The following is a 21,151-nucleotide window of genomic DNA, read 5'->3' on the forward strand; positions in this document are numbered from 1 at the left end:
TGAGCCACTGTGCCCAGCCTGAAGTACAGATTTTTAAGGAAGGGTCAAGACATACAGGGGAGAAAGCTGGAAGACTCAAGTCAGCTACTATGTTAAATAGGTGACTTCTAGAAACACCTGGAGATGAGGTGCATAAGATTTGTGACACAGGGAAAAACATCCCTCCCTCAGTATGAAGAACAAACAGAACCAATTCTAAAGAACAACTTCCTAAGATTTGTAACTGATGTATGGGGAAAAGTCAAGAGATTTTCTGTGCAAGAAACCTTCACCTGTGACCAAGTATTCTTAGCGATTCAGCATGAGAATAGTTTATCTAAATCAACCCTGAACTTGCTTCACAGAGACAAGTTCTTGTGGTTTACTAATAACATACAAATTCCTTTTAGAAGACCACACCCACCAAGTAGGAAACCAAGGATTCCACATTCCAAAAATTAGCAGAATCTTATCACAGCTGATGAGGCCAAGGATAGAGAGGAATAGAGGAATCAACCTATCCCCAACAGAGCAAGAAAACGAGTTAGCCAAGAAAAGCAAATGTTGGATTTAGCTCTTCAAACCCTTAAGACAAAGATAAAAGTACCTCTGCTTAAAAACCTTTAAGGAACTTTGTATCTGAGAGACTGCCTAGAACTTAGTATATTTGTATATTCTATACTAAAACACACATTTACTTGAAGAAAGACTTTCCTTAAATTTTCCTCTGTCTTTAAACTGTCGTGATTCAATACTATTTTATTTCCAGTGTACTCCAAAATGTGGTCCAGGATTCAAGCATCGGATTGTTCTGTGCAAGAGCAGTGACCTCTCTAAGACATTCCCAGCTGCACAATGTCCGGAGGAAAGCAAACCTCCTGTCCGCATCCGCTGCAGTTTGGGCCGCTGCCCTCCTCCTCGCTGGGTCACAGGAGACTGGGGCCAGGTAAGGCGTTTGTACTGTGGGCTCCTGCTGAAATAGCACCTTGAGACAGGTTCCTTGTGTGATCATTGTAAGGGCTTGAGAGATGAGTAAGAATTAACACGTAGAAGTCTAGGTATGAGGCATGAGTGTGAAACTGCACAAACCACAGCCACCACCTGTGGACACATACAGAGTGTGCCAGTGATTCTCCCACAGCCACACACTTCCAACTTCAGATTCTATTCTTCAGATCCATTGTAGATTAAAATTAAAAGAGAAATAGAATAACCGACAGAGATTTGAACAAGCTACCGAAACTTTGGATTCTAGTCCTGGCTCTCTCAGCTGATAAAGGAACAAATCAGTTAACACCAGTGTCTTCATCTTCCCACTTGCAAAATAGAAATAATTACTCTTAAACTCACAAAAAAAGTTGTGGGGTTTTTAATTAGTTTGATACTGTGATTGACAATCCTTGAAATATTATTAATACTTATTCATTAATTGATTTGTTTTTATCTGATGGATGCTATGAATTGGGAAAAAAGTATATAGGAATTTTGGTATGTATTTTTATATTAGACTCATTTCCACCTTAAGTTCCAATTCTTATTTTTTCTGTCTTATCTGCTTTTAAATTGTGTTATCTTTCTGTAGGCCACCTTAAATTCTATTTAAAAAAGTTGGTTCTCAGCACAATATTAAAATTTTGTGAAGTAATATGTTAATTAGCTAGATTTAGTCACTCCACAATGGTTATATACTTCAAAATATCATGTCATACATGATAAACAGACATAATTTTTTTTGCCAAATAAAAAAATTCTTAATAAAAAAGACCAAGTTGGTATATTTAGATAGAAGGAAAATTAAGTATTGTTCTTCTAAATGTCAAAGAGGAAATCTATTAGGTTACATTTTAAAAAATGCCCCAGAAAGTACATATCTAACCAATCAATGCCCTTATCCTGTAGTTTCATAACTGACCTTGTAGCAAGTCATTTTCTAATACTTGAGACTCAAATAAATCATAATGACATATTGTGATTTATGCCAATATGATTTTGTTTGTGCTCTGGGTCTGTCTTTACTTATTAAAAATGGCATTTCATATAAGTTGCTGTCAAAACTCTGGCAAAAATTCAATATTGCCAGAGTACAGTAACATCTAGACATCTCTTTCATTTCATTTGGGAGAGGGCAAAGATTTTCAGTACCCATAAAGGTAATTAAGTATACTTGCTCTGTGCTCAGCACTTTGAGGAGACAAAATAAATATAATCATAAAATTAGTAATGCTTGGCATCTCTATAGCAGTATTTAGTTTAATTTACAAAATGCTCAAGTAGAATACGCATGACAGTGTGAAGCACTGTATGCAGGTAAGTGTCAAATTATGTTTCACTATAGAAGTGTGACAGCTTCACAACACATGATTGATATGATGCTATTAAAGAATCAGAGCAGACATGCTACAAGATTTTTATTTTAAACCAGGCAGGCATTTCCTTCTCTATATATTCTTTGTTGCAATCTACTGTATAAAAGTCAGTTGGAAGTTTTTGTGTTTTAGTAATTTTGCCGAATTTACCATTGTCAATTTGAGATTATTCTTTTAAATGTTGTCAAGTCCTTTTCTTCCCATTTATAATTTCAATTCAGTTTCCTAAAATTTCAAATAACCAGTGAAAATACATTTTCAAAGATGCTTTAATATATTAGAGTACATTTATTTGTCATTCTGTATGAAAACCTTTTTTTTTTTTTTTTTGGAGATGGAGTCTCGCTCTGTCACCCAGGCTGGAGTGCAGTGGCACGATCTCAGCTCACTGCAAGCTCCACCTCCCAGGTTCACGCCATTCTCCTGCCTCAGCCTCCCAAGAAGCTGGGACTGCAGGCGCCCGCCACCTCACCTGGCTAATTTTTTGTATTGTTAGTAGACACGGGTTTTCACCGTGTTAGCCAGGATGGTCTCGATATCCTGACCTCATGATCCGCCCGCCTCAGCCTCCCAAAATGCTGGGATTACAGGTGTGAGCATCTGTGACTGTCTGAAAACATTTTTTTTTTTTTAAGGCTCTTCATGAATATCCTTACAAGTCCTGTGGGTACTTTCAGAGTTTTTGCAAACAAATCCAACAGGGCTTCAATTTTTTGACCCTGTAAACATCACCATCCCCTGTGTTGGCACCAGTTACTTCCTCATGCCTTTGATCCCACATTTCATAGGCTTTCTGGTATTCTCGATGGCAGGCCCATAGACTAACCCAGCTTCATTCTTCAGCCTCAGCAGCTGATCAGTCCCAAATGAAACTAAGCCTCTCAGACAGTAACTTCAGTCTGAAGAGCCTGAATCCCAGAGTAGATGCAAAAGGAGAGGGAGACACACTCATTTGAGAACACAGACTGCTTCTCAGGTTTTTGTGGCTTGCAATCCCTTAGAAAACCTGAGGGACTTATTTAAGTTCTTTTTTTTTTTTTTTTTTTTTTTTAATGACCCCATCACCAGGCTCCACAGCTGTCACTGCTATTACATTGAACTAATAGTTTGATCACATACAGGACACTCCAATAAGCCACCAGGTTATTTACCTACACACTTATAATAAATAGGGAGCAATAGTGATTTCCTAGCCCTACAATCTCTCATTATTCTACTTCATCACAAGGATTTTCTCATGACGCTCCTGCTAGAGGTCACCAGCCTTGTTGGGAATTGTTGCAGTGATAGCAAGAAATCTCTATGTATTATCTTCTGGGAAGTATATTGAGTCTATTTGCTAGGGTAATAACATGATGTTTGACTTTCCAAACCAGTTTGATAGTAGAATGACCTAATCATACACCTCTCAAAAATGAACCACATGTGGGCTTTAAAAGTTAGTATTGTGGCTGGGTGTGGTGGATCATGCCTGTACTCCCAGCATTTTGGGAGGCCAAGGCAGGAGGATTGCTTGAGGCCAGGAGTTCGAGACCAGCCTGGCCAACATAGCAAGACCCTGTGTCTCAAAAAAAAAGTTTATATTGTGTTGTATTTGAAATGACATAGTATATTTTTTACCCCCTGAAAATTGTTGAGATCAATATTTTGTTTCTTTGTATCTTTGGATTTAGTGTTCTGCTCAGTGTGGCCTTGGACAGCAGATGAGAACTGTGCAGTGTCTCTCCTACACTGGACAGGCATCTAGTGACTGTCCAGAAACTGTTCGGCCTCCATCAATGCAGCAGTGTGAAAGCAAATGTGACAGTACCCCCATTTCTAATACTGAAGGTGAGTTTTTCCATGGAGGAGGGGCCTGTGGTCGCTAATGACCCACCTTTACTGTACTGTTCCCAGGGTTTGAAGAGCACAATAAACCCACTACTGTAGTGTAGTTTGAGTAGAGCATTTGTGAAAGCTACTTATGCAGACAGCAATCAGGAAACCAAAGTTTTTCCTGACTTTTTAACTAACTTTATGACCTTGTTAAGTCACTTAACCTCTCTGGAGCTAAGTTTATCTATGAAATAAGAAATTGGAGTAGATAATCTCTAAGATCACATCCAGCCTCATATTCTATGTTTGATTTATATTAAGACTTTAGAGATGTTTCCTAATGAACTACTCTTGAAGTGCAAACTTCGGTTTCTTTTTGGATATGACAGTGGATCGCTATCATGCTGAAGATTTAAATTCATTATTGTTGTACATATAATCAAAGCATATGTTTGAAACTACTTGCATTTTAAATGCTAATTTTCTTATCGTAGAAAAGTAGAAAAATAATTATGTAGCTGTTTATAAAGGAAAACAAAGGTGTTTGTGCTCTGGAATTTCTCTTTCTGTTTTTTATACATTGGGAAATCCCTTTATTAACAGCAGATGCCCCCCTCCCCCCACAATTCTGACTTTTAAAAATCTGTTTTTTAAATGAAAGTAATTTCTTTATTCATTTAGGCATTCATTAGGAATTTCTCGAATGCTACCATGTGCGAGTCACTGTGACAGAAATTATTAGGAATGTGAAGACAAACATGGCATAGTCCAGAAGTTTAGACTGCCTTCTCACATGAAAATACAGGCAGGATCAAATATATGCACATGAACAACATCTGAAGCCACAAATTTAAATTATAAGGCCCTGAAAAAACCTATCATGAATATATAGTCAAATAATATGTTAATATTTTTCAAGTGAAAACTGTATGTTTATAAACATCTTCAAGAGAGATCGCTTTATTTTGATCAACTCTGTCTAATTCAAAGGATTCTTAAAAATTATATTCACAATTTAAAAGTGTTTTCTTGGGAATTTTGTTTTAAGAAAGTGATCTTGTATGACAAGATCCAGACACCTTGCATCTTTGCAAATGGTCTGTTTTGTATACTTAAGCCTCAACACAGTGCACTTATTATACACATAATTACTCTTTCAAAATGTATAACCCTATGCTACATTAATTCAAAATCACAACTTTAAATTTTACAGAATCTCTGGCTTTACTGCTACTTCTTTCTTGTCCCTTTAGATTCTGGAAATCTAGCTTTCCCTCTCTTGAGAAGGGCTCAAAATCTATAACAAACAAAAGTATTTTTCTTGGAAAAAAATTATCTTTTAAATTATCTTCAAAAAAAAATCTCTTAGCCGGGTGCGGTGGCTCACATCTGTAATCTTAGCACTTTGGGAGGGTTGAGGTGGGAGGATCACTTGAGCCCAGGAGTTCAAGACCATGCTGGGCAACATACTGAGAACCTGTCTCTACAAAAAAATTAAAAAGTTAGCTAGGCATGGTGGTGGGTGCCTGTAGTCATAGTTCCTTGGGAGGCTGAGGCAGGAGGATCACTTGAGCCCAGGAAGTTGAGGCTGCAGTGAGCCCTGATCATGCCACTGCACTCCAGCCAGGGCAACAGACTGAGACTCTGTCTCAGAAAAACCTCCCCAAACCAAAACAGAACAAAATCTCTCTTCTGTAAGACTCCAGCAATAATTTCTTTTATCCATTGTAAGTTAGCAAAAGATCACCTGAATTCGGGGTTCTCTTTTTCTTTCAGAATTGGAAGATACAAGGTTAAGGTAGGAGAGAGGATATAACTATCATATTAAATTAGTCTATGTTGGCTATTATGTTAGGCTCTTTATATAGTCTGTGTTATATATCTCACATACACAAATAGATCTCTCTCTGCAAGTCTGTGTGTGTGTGTGTGTGTGTGTGTGTGTGTGTGTATAGTATCTTATATAATCCTGACAACAAGCTTCTGAGAGTTGGTATTACTAATGAGGAAAGTGAGGCACAGGGGAAGATAGTGATTTGCCCAATTTAAAGACTAGGAAGTAGTAGAGTCAGGATCTGAACCCACATTTGGTAGGGTCCAAGTACCTGTCAATTTTAACTATATTTGCATGCTATTCTTAATTTAGTCTTTAAAGTAGAGTTTTTTGACATAAAAGCAAGAGTTTCTGATTTTGAAGTAAAACATTTCTGGCATGACTGTCAGCCTAATTCAATAGATTAAGCCTAAGTCATTGCTAAAAGAACTGCCTTTTGACATGCCTAAAACAATATATCTGTTGGAGTTATGCTCATAGCTTCATTTTAGACAATTTTAATAATTTCTCCAAAATCTTCTCTATAATGCATAATCATTATAGATAAACTTTGCAGTTTATATATGATAAGTTTCAAAACTATTTTCAGAGTAGGCAGAATATCATTTGTACCTGTGCTAATTTCTGCCTTAAGGGAATTGTCTTAAAATGAATAGGTGTTAATTTGAGGTTTCTTCGGTTATTTGGAGAAACACCTCATGGTTATTTCATCTATCTGGCTAATCACTTTTTATTAATATTATTCTAAAGCAAGCAGTAAAAACAATATATTTAGACTTCTCAGTAAAGGAGGAAATTTTTAGGAAATTATTAATCCTGCTAAGTATGATTCATGTTAGAATCATTATTATCTAAAGATGTCAGCTCATTTAAAAGAAAGAAGATAACTCTTTTTACAAAATTAGATTTAAAGTACAAATGATATGTCTGTCATAACTTGTTTTGTGTTCTCTTTAATTTCCCAATAGCATATATGGAATGCATTTAAGTATCTGAAACTATTTGTTCATTTAATCAGCAGCTAATTATTGAATGCTTTCTATGGCCAGCCTCTGCTATTTATTAGGGAAAATTCAAATATATTTATAAGTTCATAGTCTTTCAGGGCAAATACTTAAATGAAAATTTTTTTAATTCAAAAAAATTTGAGAAAAGAAGGTGGAATGTGTTATGTGGAGCAGTTTACACAAGTGCTCAAATGAAGGACCAATGACTTAACATTTTCCATCAAGCCTGGCTTCACAGACTAAGGAATCGGTAAGCCATCTATATAACACATAGTTGGAAAAACCCAGTGTGTACCTTGGGAAAAGTGAGTAAAACATTATGAACTGAATTATAAGCTTTCATCCATAGAGATATGGAATGGACAGATAACATAGATTTCAAAAGAGACAAGGAGGCCGGGCACAGTGGCTCATGCCTGCAATCTCAACATTTTGGGAGGCCAAGGGGAGAGGATTGCTTGAGCCCAGGAGTTTGATACTAGCCTGGACAACATAGGGAGACCCCTTCTCTACAAAAAAATTTAAAAACTAGCTGGATATGGTGGCACGCATCTGTAGTCCAGCTACTTGGGAGGCTTAGGTAGGAAGATCACTGGAGTTTGGGAGGTCAAGGTTGCAGTGAGCCATGATCACACCATTGCACTCCAGCCTGGATGACAGAGTGGAGACTCTGTCTCAAAAAAAAAAATTAGAGAGAGAGAAGAGGTTCTAGTGTGAAAGTAATGCAAAAGTGGTCTGTTATGGTTTGTAGGAGGCAAATCATGGAAGAAAAGAGGCTGGGCATGGTGGCTCACTCCTGTAATCCCAGTAGTTTCGGAGGCTGAGGCAGGCAGATCACCTGAGATCAGGAGTTCGAGACCAGCCTGACCAACATGGAGAAACTCTGTCTCTACTAAAAATACAAAATTATCTGGGCCTGTATGTAATGCCTGTAATCCCAGCTACTTGGGAGGCTGAGGCAGGTGAATCGCTTGAACCTAGGAGGTGGAGGTTGTGGTGAGCTGAGATCACGCCATTGCACTACAGCCTGGGCAACAAGAACGAAACTCTGTCTCAAATAAAAATGGAGAAAAGAAATGCCTTTTAGCAAGGAAAAGTTAAGAAGAAAGTTGGAGAAGGAGCAGTTTCTGGTTAATGCAGGAGAGTGGAAGAGGCAGGAGAGGATCCCCTTTCCTCCGGCACAGTCAAATTGCCATGACTCATAGTACGAAGCTACTGAAAAATCACTTCAGCTGTACCCCAAGACAGGGCAGGATTTGGGGAGATGTAAGAGTCTTTCAGTTGAATCTCTATGAATGAAATGGGCCACAGATAGAATGTTGAGAATTATTTTGACTATCAAGGTTTAGGTAATGGTCTCCCTCCTGTCAGTATTTCATTATGAAAAAAATTAGAAGTTTCAAACATACAGCAAAGCGGAAAGAATTTTACAATGAACATCCACCATCTAGATTATATTACTTTTAATGGCAAAAACTGCAATTACTTTTGCACCAAACCATAGTAGTATCATTTACTGAACATGCTTTTTCATATATGTGCATATATTCACCTGTCCATTATGATTTTTTAAATAACATCCTACATTCATCCAATCATTTATTTATTTACTTAGCAAACATACTTACCATGTACTAGGCACTGAGACTATGAATGCAATACAACAGGTTCCCTGTTCTCAAAGGTTTAGTAGGGTTGGCAACATACAACTAATTTTGACAATATGAGCAGTACTGTTCCAGGGGTGGGAAGAAGTGACCATGAGTGCACAGAGGAGCAGGTAATCAGCAGAAGCATCACAGAGAAGGAAAGCTGAGCTGGACATGGAAGATAGGAAACAGTTTACCCAGAAGACATTGAAATGCGGGGCATTCCTGACAGAGGACAAGTATGTGCAGTCACAGGGGCATGGAGGCAGTTCACTATCGCTGCGGTGGGTTGGCAGATGAGCGGCCAGTGCACATGAGGCTACAGAGAGAGAAACAGGGACTTGGTTTTGGAAACTCCACATGTAGTGGAAGGAAGCTAGGACTCTATCTTTGGGTTATAGGGAACAAGTGAAAAAAAACTGGGGCTTGACATGCTCAGGATGACAGAAGGGTAAAGGAGCAGAGGGAGGGCAGCCTTGTGTGGGAGTAGAATGAGAAAGATTTGTTCTAAGAGTCCAGGCAAGAGAGGATGGAGGCGTGAACTAAGGCAAATATTGTAGAGATTAAAAGGAGAGTGATGAACTGGGGGAAAAATAATAAAATGAAAGGAGAATAAAAAGAGCCTGATGAACAATTAGACAAGGAGATGAGAGATATGGAGGCATTCAGGATGACTCCTACATTTCAGATTTAGGTAACTGTGTACCATCATTAATCATGAAGGAATTCAGGCATCTGTAGGGAAATTAACCATATTAGTCCCCTGAAGCTTTAATAAGATAATGGAATTTGAATAAGATTAAAAAATAAAATAAATGGAGAGAGATTGAAGAAATGGAGGGAGGTCAAGCAACAAATGATAGTAAGGGAATCAGAAGCAGGGTTTCAAAAAATTAAAATAGCAAGAGGGAAATGGGAGGAAGAAGGGAGATAAAATTTGCTGTGTTCAACATCTGCTTTAGTTTTTTTGCTTCTGAAAGCCTTTGGCAAAGGGTTAAAGGATTAAAGGCATGATCTTGACAGACTGCCACTGATGAGGGTAACACCATGTTTCTGCTAAAAGTGAATTATAGACACCTTGGATATCAGTACATTTGAAATACTACTCTGAGTAATTTTTTAAAAAGTACATATGTCAGTTGGGACTAACCTACTCAAGCTCACCTGAAACTCTATGCAAAATGCCATTTTATTCATCTTTCATGCAGTTTCAAGTTCCCTTGTAGTTTATATAGGGAGTCTTTTCAGCTTCTCAATAGCACAAGGCACTCTGTCACAGAGTATTTATTGCTGCCAGGTAATGATTCATGGTGTGCCATGGGCTGGTAACCAATCCAGGAAAGGTGTGGTTAGTGTACAATGGTTTACCAGCCCAGGATGTCTAATGGTGGCTTTGGTGGCTCTCAGACTCCCTCGTGTAAATAGCTCTGGGAAAGCTTAGGCAGCTCCAGAAATCTCGAACGAAGAATTTTGGTCAAACTAGCTACCGCATTTGGGTTTTAATGTGGAACCTGATGTATGAAAATTAATAAAGGAATGATAAAGGTCATTTGAAGACTTTGGTTTCAAAGAGGTGAGGAAGGCCAGTTTTTTTCCTTACCACTTCAAAGACTCAAAAGTCACTTAGCATGCGGGTTCACATTCCTGGCTGTCTGGTCTGGAGGGAACCCTGGATTTGGGTTGAGATTATACCACCTCCAGGTTGAATGTGGGTGGCATCTAGGGAATAAGACTAAATAAAAAGAAACAGAAAGCAAAGAGAGAAAGGAATGGTCTAGTCTGTGGGAAATTGAAATCAGTATAAAGTTTGATAGCTGATACCATCTTGCTTCAAGGATAAAAATAAACTGGTGGACTGTTCTATTACAATGACTAATGTTAGGTTCCCAAGCAAAAGTTGCCATTTCATCCTTTTCTAGCCTGAATATGTAAAATGTCAAGGGCTCAAGTACACTTTTAGGAGAAGTATACTGAGTTAACATTCCCCACCCCAACTTCTGTGCCACGCATGCGCAGCCTTTGCTATCTCACTTCTCACTAGGTTCTGCATTTCCATGGGCAGTTTGTCAGAAGTACAGCTGTTTGTACTTTTTAAATCCAAAAGATAGACCTTTAGGTGCTTAAGTCATAATTCTTCACTTACTGTGTTCTTCTTCTGAACCACATAAGGAGTTTATAGGAACAGAGGGCATGCATTCTCCAAAGAGAGATGCTGATGGTTCAACCTGGTCATGAAGGATATCTCCCAACTCCAGTGAGACAAGTAGGCAAGCTTTGCAACATTCAGTGAAATAAATGCAAAAGCCCTGCTTTGAGGTCTTGGTCTTGTATTTCTTGGACCAAATCAAGCCTTCAAAGTAACAATTAATTTGAGCCTAATTGTATTCTAAATTCTTAAACCTCTGTTCAGTGTATTTTGAAAGCATGTCTTTTAGGTCAGAGTTTTGAAAGATTAATGTAAAGCACCAGGGGAAAAACCCACTGGCACATCAATGATAAGTAGCTTCATGTGTTACCTATGAAACAGGGTGTCTAATTTTATCATTCAACTCTACCAAAACCCAGATTACCAATGAGAGCCACTCCAGCATGCCTGGCAAATTACTTCAGATTCTAATAATGGATCCAGTTCACATTGCAGGGCCTAGGGGCTGGCTTTCAGCCCTTGATTTATTCCCAAGTCTCCCTGAGAAGAATTTGGGAATTCTCCGTAAAGCCATTCTCACCAGAAGTCTCTAGTCCTGGGTAAAGTGTAACTTTTCTTTCAGGGGTGGTGTGGGGTGTAAAAAGAGGGGAGAATAATTGGGTTTACAAAATGTTAACTAGAAACCACATGATGAGGACCTCTTACCTTTCCAGTATCCTCACAGAAAAGGGTAGAAAGAGTGTCTTGTCATTCTTCTCCTAGGAGAGTACTTAACTGGTACATGATGATAGTTGAAGAGAAAATTAGGCTCCTTCATCTGAAAATCCTTGACCCACTGGCTCAGATTCCACTACTTAGAAAGCAGTAGATAGATATAAGTGTGTTTGCATGAAGAAAGTATGACAGTAAAGCTCAAACCTTCAAAACAAATTAACTACAGAGTGATTATAATACCAAAAAAACTCAAACTAAGTAATTCTTTTTAATGGATCTCTTGGTATTATTTGTTTGCACACTATGCACTAATTGGGTACAGAGGAATGTTTAATTTTTAAACATTTTAAGTATCAGCTAGAAAGCAATGCCAACTGTAAATCATTCAGAAATTAAAACAGAACATTTATTATTGTTTTAATTTCAATGGGATATGTGATTTAATTTATGTACAACTTTTCCAGAATATTTTTGTTGTTGTTGTTGGGTTTTTTTGGTGTTTTTTGTTTTTGTTTTGGTTTTGGTTTTTTGTTTGTTTTGTTTTTGTTTTTGTTTAACAAAAGTAAGTTGTACTGCTCAAGGGTAGAAGAGAAAAGGCTTTCATAATTTCACTGGGCTTTAAGGATGAGGCAGACTAATGAAATAAGCTTTATAATTAAGGCCTCTCAATGACATCAGCATAATTTCAGTGAGCACAACAAATCAGTCCTCTCTAGCTAAGCTAAAAGTGGTAGATGGGTTGAATGCCCCAATATAATTTAAAACTGGTTCTAATATTTTGAAGATGACATTCAGCTTTCTGTAATAATGGGGCTTTAAAACTTCTTGATGTGGCTGGGCGCGGTGGCTCAAGTCTGTCATCCCAGCACTTTGGGAGGCCGAGATGGGCGGATCACAAGGTCAGGAGATCGAGACCATCCTGGTTAACCCGGTGAAACCCCGTCTCTACTAAAAAATACAAAAAACTAGCTGGGCGAGGTGGCGAGCGCCTATAGTCCCAGCTACTTGGGAGCCTGAGGCAGGAGAATGGTGTGAACCCGAAAGGCGGAGCTTACAGTGAGCTGAGATCCTGCCACTGCACTCCAGTTTGGGTGACAGAGCGAGACTCTGTCTCAAAAAAAAAAAAAAAACCTTCTTGATGTGTCTAAAATCACCTTTTCACTTGTGTACTCTTACAAAATTTGAGGAGGAATATATAGTGACAAAAAGTATAAATGGATAATTCAGTCTATTCTAAATAATTCAGATGTTATTCTGGAAATCTCCTTTTAAAAAACATATTTCCCCTTCTCTAAGGTGGCACAGCAAACTCTTAAAGAAACAAAACCTGACCAAGATACTCCAAGTTGATTTATCAGTGGTATCAGCCAAGAATACAGAATCAGAGACAGGTAGAAACTTCTTGCATTTAGATGCTAAGAATATTGCTGAAATATGAGTGGCTCTGGAGTCAGATAAACCTGTTCGTAGACCAACTAGCCGTGTGACCCAGCATGAGTTTCATAATCTTTTTGAGCTTATGTTTTGCTGTCTATATAAAGCTGACATTTTATATACAGTCACTGTATAATGATGTTTTGGTCAACAATAGACTACATATACAAAGGTGGTCCCACAAGATTATAATATTATATTTTTACTGGATCTTTTCTATGTTCAGATATATTTAGATACACAAATACTTACCAGTATACACAAATACTTGTGTTGCAATATTGCCTACAATATTCAGTACAGTAACATGCTGTACAGGTTTGTAGCCCAGAAGCAATAGGCTATACCATGTAGCCTAGGTGTACAATAGGCGATACCATCTAGGTTTGTGAAAGTACACTCTATGATGTTTGCACATTGACAAAATCACCGAACAATGCATTTCTCAGAGAATATCCCCATCATTGAGCAACACATGACCGAACTTACAAGGATTAAAAAATATATATTTATAATATATATGTTTATGTTGTACCTTACACAAATGATATGCTTGATAAATTATAATTTTTAATGCTGTCACTACTAAATTAAGCTCTTGTGGAGTTAAAAGACAGAGAATAAAAGATGAGTCGTGGTTGGTGAATAGATTTTCATCAAATCTAAAGATGTAATGAACTGATTCTTCTAGTCAGGCCAGTTCCTAGAAGGCAAAACCAAGACGTAGGAACTGGATCTTCCATACAGCCTAGGAATCTCCATATTAATATCTGATTCCTGGAAGTCTCCAGATCTCGCACAGGTCTTTCCCTACTCCTGCCCTCATCATAATTTTCTTGCTTTCTGTTTAATAGTTTTATTTTGCTTAAATGTGTAAATGTGTAACCCTTCCTGATACTATATTTATTTTGACAGGGATCCCAGAGAAATAATACATGATGGTTGTTCTCAGAGGCAGGTGTTTTGCTGTTAATAATGAGAACTAATTAACAGTGCTTACTCTGAACTAGGTGCCATGGCACATGCATTATCTGCATTACCTCATGCAAACCTCACAACGTCGTATGAGCAGACCTTATCATAGTCTTTATTTTGAAGATGAAGTGAGATTTAGAGAGGTGAAGTAACTTGGCAGAGGACAATCAACTCCTAGAAGAGGCAGAGCCAGAATTCATCCCCAGGCCCACCTGAATCCATATCTCCTGCCCCTAACTACTGGGTTGTGTTGCCGCTGAAGGCAACTCAGGGGACACTCCTAATCCCTACATCCCTAAGCTCGATCCTGTTCCCAGGACCTACTGACTTCCTGCTTTCAATCAAGTTAGTTGGGAACTAACTTAACAAGGATATTGGGAAGTTCAGAAAGGAACATCCTGACAGCCGGCCTCCAGCCTGCCCACAGGCTAGATGCTGCCTCTGAACAAAAGGCTGTGTTCTGGGCCTCTGCATGTAGAGAAGAGTCTTATTTCTAGCACTCATCTAAGGAACAGAATCCCTGACTGTTCATATTTGGGTTTTTTGTTTGTTTGTTTGTTTTTTGAGACGGAGTCTAACTCTGTGGCCCAGGCTGGAGCGAAGTGGCACAATCTCAGCTCACTGCAACCTCCCGGATTCAAGTGATTCTCGTACCTCAGCCTCCTGAGTAGCTGGGACTACAGACGCGTGCCACCACACCTGGCTAATTTTTGTATTTTTAGTAGAGATGGGGTTTCACCATGTTGGCCAGGCTGGTCTTGAACTCCTGACCTCACGTGATCCACCCACATCAGCCTCCCAAAGTGCTGGGATTACAAAAGTGAGCCACTGCGCCCAGCCAACTATTTATATTTGTAATAGCCTTAATGGGTGAGTGGATAGGCGGGTGAAGGGAGAAGCAATTATGAATTTTCTATTTCATTTCTTATGTATTATAATTTAGTCAGATTATAAAGTCTAAATCTAAAAGGGAAATTGGTGAATTTGCTTATAATTTGCTCAACCCAGAGTTTTCTTGGTCCAACTACTCTTCCAAAAATGGAGTAGTAAATCTAATGAAGTTGTGCCCCAGGAAAATTATCTGCTTTGTTTTGTCTTCAAACTGACTCGTGTCTTTAGGGCAGTATTTTCTCAGTAGTAATTCAAATATTGCATCCTCATTGAGATATTTGGAGTGTAGCTCCTTGCTTCCTTTCTGTCAGGCAATAAAGATACTAATAACTAATCATTGTAATAATAATAGCAATTCAGTATCCTACACTTATCCCATACTTCCTGTGTTCCAGGCACTGCTCTAGTTGACATTCATAAGGATACACGTGTAGTCTTACATGTTACATGTGAGTGTGGGTTCTCTAATCATTTCTATTTTACAGATGAAAAAACTTAAGCACAAAGAGGTTAAGTGATTTGTCCCTTCTACCTTCCTCCAGCTAAAACTTAAATTTACTGAGGATCCTAGCGTGAAAAGTTTTAATTCAGATTTCTAGCTATTAATCTCTTTGTAAGTCAAATGTTGAGTAAGGGAGTTAGATAGTTGCAGAGGTTATGTTTTCAGAGGATTTGGGAGTTCCAGTTTCAAATTTTAAGACTTTCACCAAAGGAGCATTTAAAAAGTGAGGTCAATAAGATTGTTATCTTAATCGTCAATAAGAAGAACTGGGAACTTTTCCATTTCTTTGCATTTAATTTTCCATGTTTATCATACAGCCCATATGATAAACTACAATGTATGTGATCTCTTAGAACTTCAGTGGGTTTTTGAAGCCAGGAAAAAACAAGCAAACAACAAAAACTGTTCTGTAACATGAACTTTACCCACTGCCCAGCCTGATTCCTAATTGCCTTCAACAATTTACCCAGGATGCTTCAGTATAACTACCTGGAAAAATGAGGGTGGAACTTTGGTTCTAGCAGGCATGTGAAAATTTCATTGCTAGGTTTACAGAGTATCCTAAATCTCCAAATAAAAGTGACAAGAATACTGGAAAAGAATATTATTACTAGCAGTGAGGTTGTATGGGGCCGGGGGGAGTTCTGAGAATCAAAGGCCCATGTCCCCTTCTCTACACTGGACCCTCATCCCACCTTCTGCAACCAGCTGCAAGGGGAGATGGAGAAAAGAATCATTTATTCACCTTCTGGCTGCAAGAACTGCAGACTGCAACTGTGGCAGTTCTAGCACTGAGGAGAAAATACACATAGGAAAAAAGAAGACCATGTCTCACTTCCAAATTAAAAAAAGACATTTCTACATGTTTCCATAACCCACAGACTGCTGCCATTTGAGGCCAACCCCTCAAAGCTTTCTTCTTTGTCTAGTGTAGTTGCTGAATCTAGGCCACTCTCAGCAATCCTTTTCATTCACCCAGGCCCATCCCCACGCCTCACAGATGCAGAGATTCTCTGGAGACATGTGTACTTTGGTATCAAACAGTGCAACTCATGTTTGATTTTGGATAACCTTGCACTGTTGAATAAAATAACCCTTGAGAAAGAAGCAATAAAAGCGCTGTAAGAAAAATGACTCATGTTTCCAAGCTGTCTAAAGTGATCACTTATCCCAGCAAATGGTAATTCTTTCAAGACACAGTGGGCATACACCATACTTATAAAAATCTGGAAGGAAAGCCTTGCAAACATTTTTTTAAAATTGTGTTAAAATATATCAAAAGAATGTTTCTAGTAGACTGTACCAGGCAGGGTATGCTTAAAAACAAAAACAAAAACCACATGGAGGTCGAAGCCAAGGTGGATTGACCCAAAGGAGGTCCTCGCTGAACATGAAGGCCGCATCGGCTTGTTTATGTACTTGTTTATGTGCCTCTAATTGTTTTCCATTTTCTGCCCCCATTCGTTAGAGTGCAAAGATGTGAATAAAGTGGCTTATTGCCCACTGGTGCTGAAGTTCAAGTTCTGCAGTCGAGCATACTTCAGACAGATGTGTTGTAAGACCTGCCAAGGACACTGACCCACAGAAAGCCAGAGAGAGTGCCTTGTCATTTCATCATGGAAATGCGTCCATCAAAGAGAGCCACCCAGAGGAAGAGGATTGATGTCCTTGCAAATGCATTACCCTGTGGAAAACGTAACCACTGGTCAGCCCTAGCTGACAAGATTTCAATATTATTTTAACTTCTGTGAAGTGGGATTTATTGATCCAAAGTGCTGGACACAGTATTAGGAGGGAATGCCAGATTGGAGAGATCCAAACAACACAGGGAGACTTGCTTACTGTGGAGCGTTTGTGTTCTTTCGAGTAAATCCAATAGCCTGTTTACCTCCTTGGACCATTAAGATAATTTTTATTATGGACTTAGCAATGACACTGAATCCATTTGTATTTAAAACTGTTTAAAATGTAGCTGTTATGACTTGGTCAACTATGGAAGTGAAGAAGGTTCAGAATTCTTAAGTCATAGCTTAAAAATATTTACTGTACTTTATCTCACTACAACAGCACCACAATTTAAGTTATAAAACGGGCTTTGGACTATAATTTAAGGAGCAATTATAAATCAAAAGTAATGAAAGTTTGTATTATTTTTCTTCATTCCACTTAATTTCCTTAGGAATAATCCCCCGGTTCTGAACACTGCTGTGAGCCATATATAAAACTATATTAAACTGAACAATAATGAGGGGCATAGTTTAAAGCAGTGCATCAGTTACTGCAGCTGTGCAAGTCTATAAACTCAGTGCTGAAAGACTGTGGCCAACTTGCCATTGTGCAAGTAAAGCTGAGATTTCCATTAAAACTTTAAGAGAAAAACATTTCAATTTCATGCAGAAACCAGACCTGGGGTATGGTAGAGACTAAAGGACCAGGCCCTTTACTGCCACCATACAGGATGCCTTAGTTCTTGAGTCCCCCCAACTCACTTGTGTTTACATCCTCTCCAGCCACAGCACGGCTTCTGCCCTTTGGATTGCTGCACGCATGTTGAGCTTACTGAGATGATACCATGCAAAAGATAGACTGGCTCGGTAACAACCAGGCAGACCCTTTTGCAATTTGCTGACAATTACGATGGGTTCCAGATGTCCCTTCTTTGATATGGTAGAAGGGCATTTATTTATATGACAGCAAATGTGTGTGTGTGTGCGGGCGCTTTTAAGTGTGTGGATAGATGAGTGTGCTTGCACATAATGTGCTATTTCTGTGAGTTTTAAAGTAGGCAAGGGATAATAACCAAAGAAGAAAATTTCATGAAGACTAGACATCATAAAGCATAATATTAATAGTCACTCAACCAAGTATTTTGCATTTTTTATGGATTCTCTGAATGGCAATTAAATGTGAAACCCAGTTTCTTGGGCAAGTCAAATTCTAGAATCACATCCACCTAAATTAAAATGACTAGCTCGTATTTTCCCTATCTTCAAGTTTCACATCCTGCTCATCAAAAGACTTAACAGCAAGACTTAGAATGGAAAAGGGTACTTGTTTATATTAATATTTTTTACTTGAACACGTGTAGCTTGCAGCAGGTTCTTGATGAATGTGCTTTGTGTCCAAAATGCCTCCCCATTGTACACAGGTGTACACCATGCATGCATCAACACCTAAAACTCAAAACTAAATGGCTATTTTGTAAGGTTAACACTTTCAGTTAAAGAGCATGTTTGACTTGACTCCATCATGGTGCTCTTAAATTACATGTCAGTGTGTCACATATATCATGATCTAATGCAGATGACTAGGTTTTTTCCAAAAGAAAGACAGACCCTCAGACACCAAAAGCCAATCTAAACTCCCAGATTTGCTGTGGACAATCAGCATGGAATGTTTTCTGCACTCTCAGTCATGACCACCTGTATCTTGTTACCTGCTTTCTCTCAACACCACAGTTCTCAACCCTGAGCCTTCCAGAGAGAGCTATTGATGATACAAGAGGAATCACCAGGGCCCGGGTCTAAGATGCCCTTAGAAGACCTGCCCAAGTGCCGTCTTAGCCATTCAGTGAAGGGCAAGCAGCCCACGGGCAGCATGACCCGAGCACTGAATTCCCTTGGGCCTTTTCAAAGACCAGTTAACTTGGTGCTAATGTGCCCTGGTGAAATAAAACAAAGAAATAAAAGGTGGGTGGTTTCTGTGGCATTTTAGGCATAGGTTTGCAATCCAGATCTGATTTTCTCCAACAAAAATATCAGCTCATGTTTTTATTTCCAAAAGATTTCTTATTACCGAATAAAAGCTATTTTTTACCTCACCTGGAAACTACCATTGTGAGGGCCATCCCCCAGGCACTTCACAGCACCTTGGCTGATGCTGGAAGATGAGGGCAGCCAGTGTCACTTCCGGGATGTGCTCCAGTTCTGAGAACAAAATGCAGGCACACCTGGGGGGCAGAATCAGAGTGCCTTCCTAGAGGGAGCCACCACAGAATGTAACAGGATGAAATAGTTTCAGGTAGGCCTTGAATTTAAACCTGAGTAGGTTAAAACAATTCTATTTCATAGCACATCACAATACTGCTGCTACTCTGTAGCCACCCCCATGGCTACATGATGCCCTATTCCTAAATAATAACAATAGGATTGTCAGTGGAGGCTGGGCCACCATGGCAGACCTTCCAAAAGTAGTGAGCTACGTAGACTACTTAGGGAACCCCAGGGAAACTGGTACCCTACACCTGGGAGCAGTATCTGCCACTGGGATAAAGACCTACTAAAAAAGGAAAGGTAAATGTACCCTAATGATTAAACCCATGAGATTCATATGATTTCCAAACAGTCCATTTCATTAGGAACTTTTTTATTTGAATGAATGTCACATAGGTATCCTCAGTAACACAGAACGAAATTACCTTTGTATTATTGTGATTAGTTGTTGCTTATTATTTTATACTCAGTAATAATGTGGTACACTGTTAATTTTTTTGCTTTTGTAAATTATATTCTAATTTATTGCCATGTTTCCTAACACTTGTCCTACATTCATTCTCCTGCTTGTAATGAAAATGAAAAAATCATTGTAACACTTGATGGAGTGAAATTCCACGCCAGGCACAGAATTTTTTTGACATAGATAATTTAGTAAAATAAAAATTCAGCTTATAATAATGATACAGATTGAAGTTGTCTGTTCCCTGAAAAGCCTGTGTTAAACTTGCAGTACTGAGAATGAATTCCCTTGGGATACCACACTTACATTATCCAAATTATCCAAGTAGAATCTAGGATTGGGATGATTTGCTGTATCCTTATTACCCTCCTCAGAGATTGCATCTATTTCTATGTGTTTTAGTCCTGTCTAAATCCAAGAGTGTCAGTTATTACTGGTGGGGCTACATCCCCAGCCACCATCAGCCACTCCTCTGAGGCCCCAAAGGAAGTCCAGACTGGCGGCTGCCACACCCCCTCAATTGCTAGTGCCCAACTCTTTTGCTCTCCTTTTCTTTTTTTCTTTTCTTTTCTTTTTTTTTTTTTGAGACAGAGTCTCACTCTGTCGCCCAGGCTGGAGTGCCGTGGCGCAATCTTGGCTCACTGCAAGCTCCACCTCCCAGGTTCACGCCATTCTACTGACTCAGCCTCCTGAGTAGCTGGGACTATGGGCACCCGTCACCATGCCCAGCTAATTTTTTTGTGTTTTTAGTAGAGACAGGGTTTCACCGTGTTAGCCAGGATGGTCTCGATCTCCTGACCTCATGATCCACCTGCCTTGGCCTCCCAAAGTGCTGGGATTATAGGTGTGAGCCACTGCACCCGACCCTGCTCTCCTTTTCTTGCCTTCTATGTCAATTATTTAATATAGCAAGATAGTTCAGCGTGCCAAGGGCACTAAACCAAATGAATTCATACTTGAGGGATTTTTCTAGTCAGGGCAAAGAAACATGATGAGCTCATTTTCTAGCTTTAGCATTTCCTTTTGGGCTGAAGATGAACTAATGGCTCAGTCTTTGCTGAGTTGAGGAATACGATGATATGCAAAGGAACTCAGAAAAAATTTTGAATATGAAGGTGACCCTCTTGCATGCTTAGTTATTTGAGTACTTTTTTTCTTTTTCTTTTTTGTTGTTGTTGAGATGGAGTCTCACTCTGTTGCCAGGCTGGTGTACAATGGTGCAATCTTGGCTCACTGCAACCTCTGCCTCCCAGGTTCAAGCGATTCTCCTGCCTCAGCCTCCTAAGTAGCTGGGATTACAGGCGCACGCTACCATGCCCAGCTAGTTTTTGTATTTTTAGTAGAGATGGGGGTTTCACCATGTTGGCCAGGATGGTCTCGATCT

The 21,151-nt window shown here is 39.1% G+C and overlaps 1 protein-coding gene across 2 annotated transcripts in view; it reads left to right on the plus strand.

Moving 5' to 3' along the window:
• ADAMTS6 (ADAM metallopeptidase with thrombospondin type 1 motif 6) overlaps positions 1-19,988 on the plus strand; it is a 333,597-nt gene extending 313,609 nt beyond the window's left edge. For both annotated transcript variants that reach the window (XM_023210467.1, XM_023210468.2), the window contains 3 exons: positions 749-925; positions 4,019-4,175; positions 16,781-19,988. In XM_023210467.1, coding sequence (XP_023066235.1) covers positions 749-925; positions 4,019-4,175; positions 16,781-16,890 — 444 coding nt within the window. In that variant the 3' untranslated portion in view covers positions 16,891-19,988. The remainder of the gene's footprint in view (positions 1-748; positions 926-4,018; positions 4,176-16,780) is intronic.
• The last annotated feature ends 1,163 nt before the right edge of the window (positions 19,989-21,151 follow it).

The sequence above is a fragment of the Piliocolobus tephrosceles genome, chromosome 4 (assembly GCF_002776525.5).
Source record: "Piliocolobus tephrosceles isolate RC106 chromosome 4, ASM277652v3, whole genome shotgun sequence".
Classification (NCBI taxonomy): Eukaryota; Metazoa; Chordata; class Mammalia; order Primates; family Cercopithecidae; genus Piliocolobus; species Piliocolobus tephrosceles.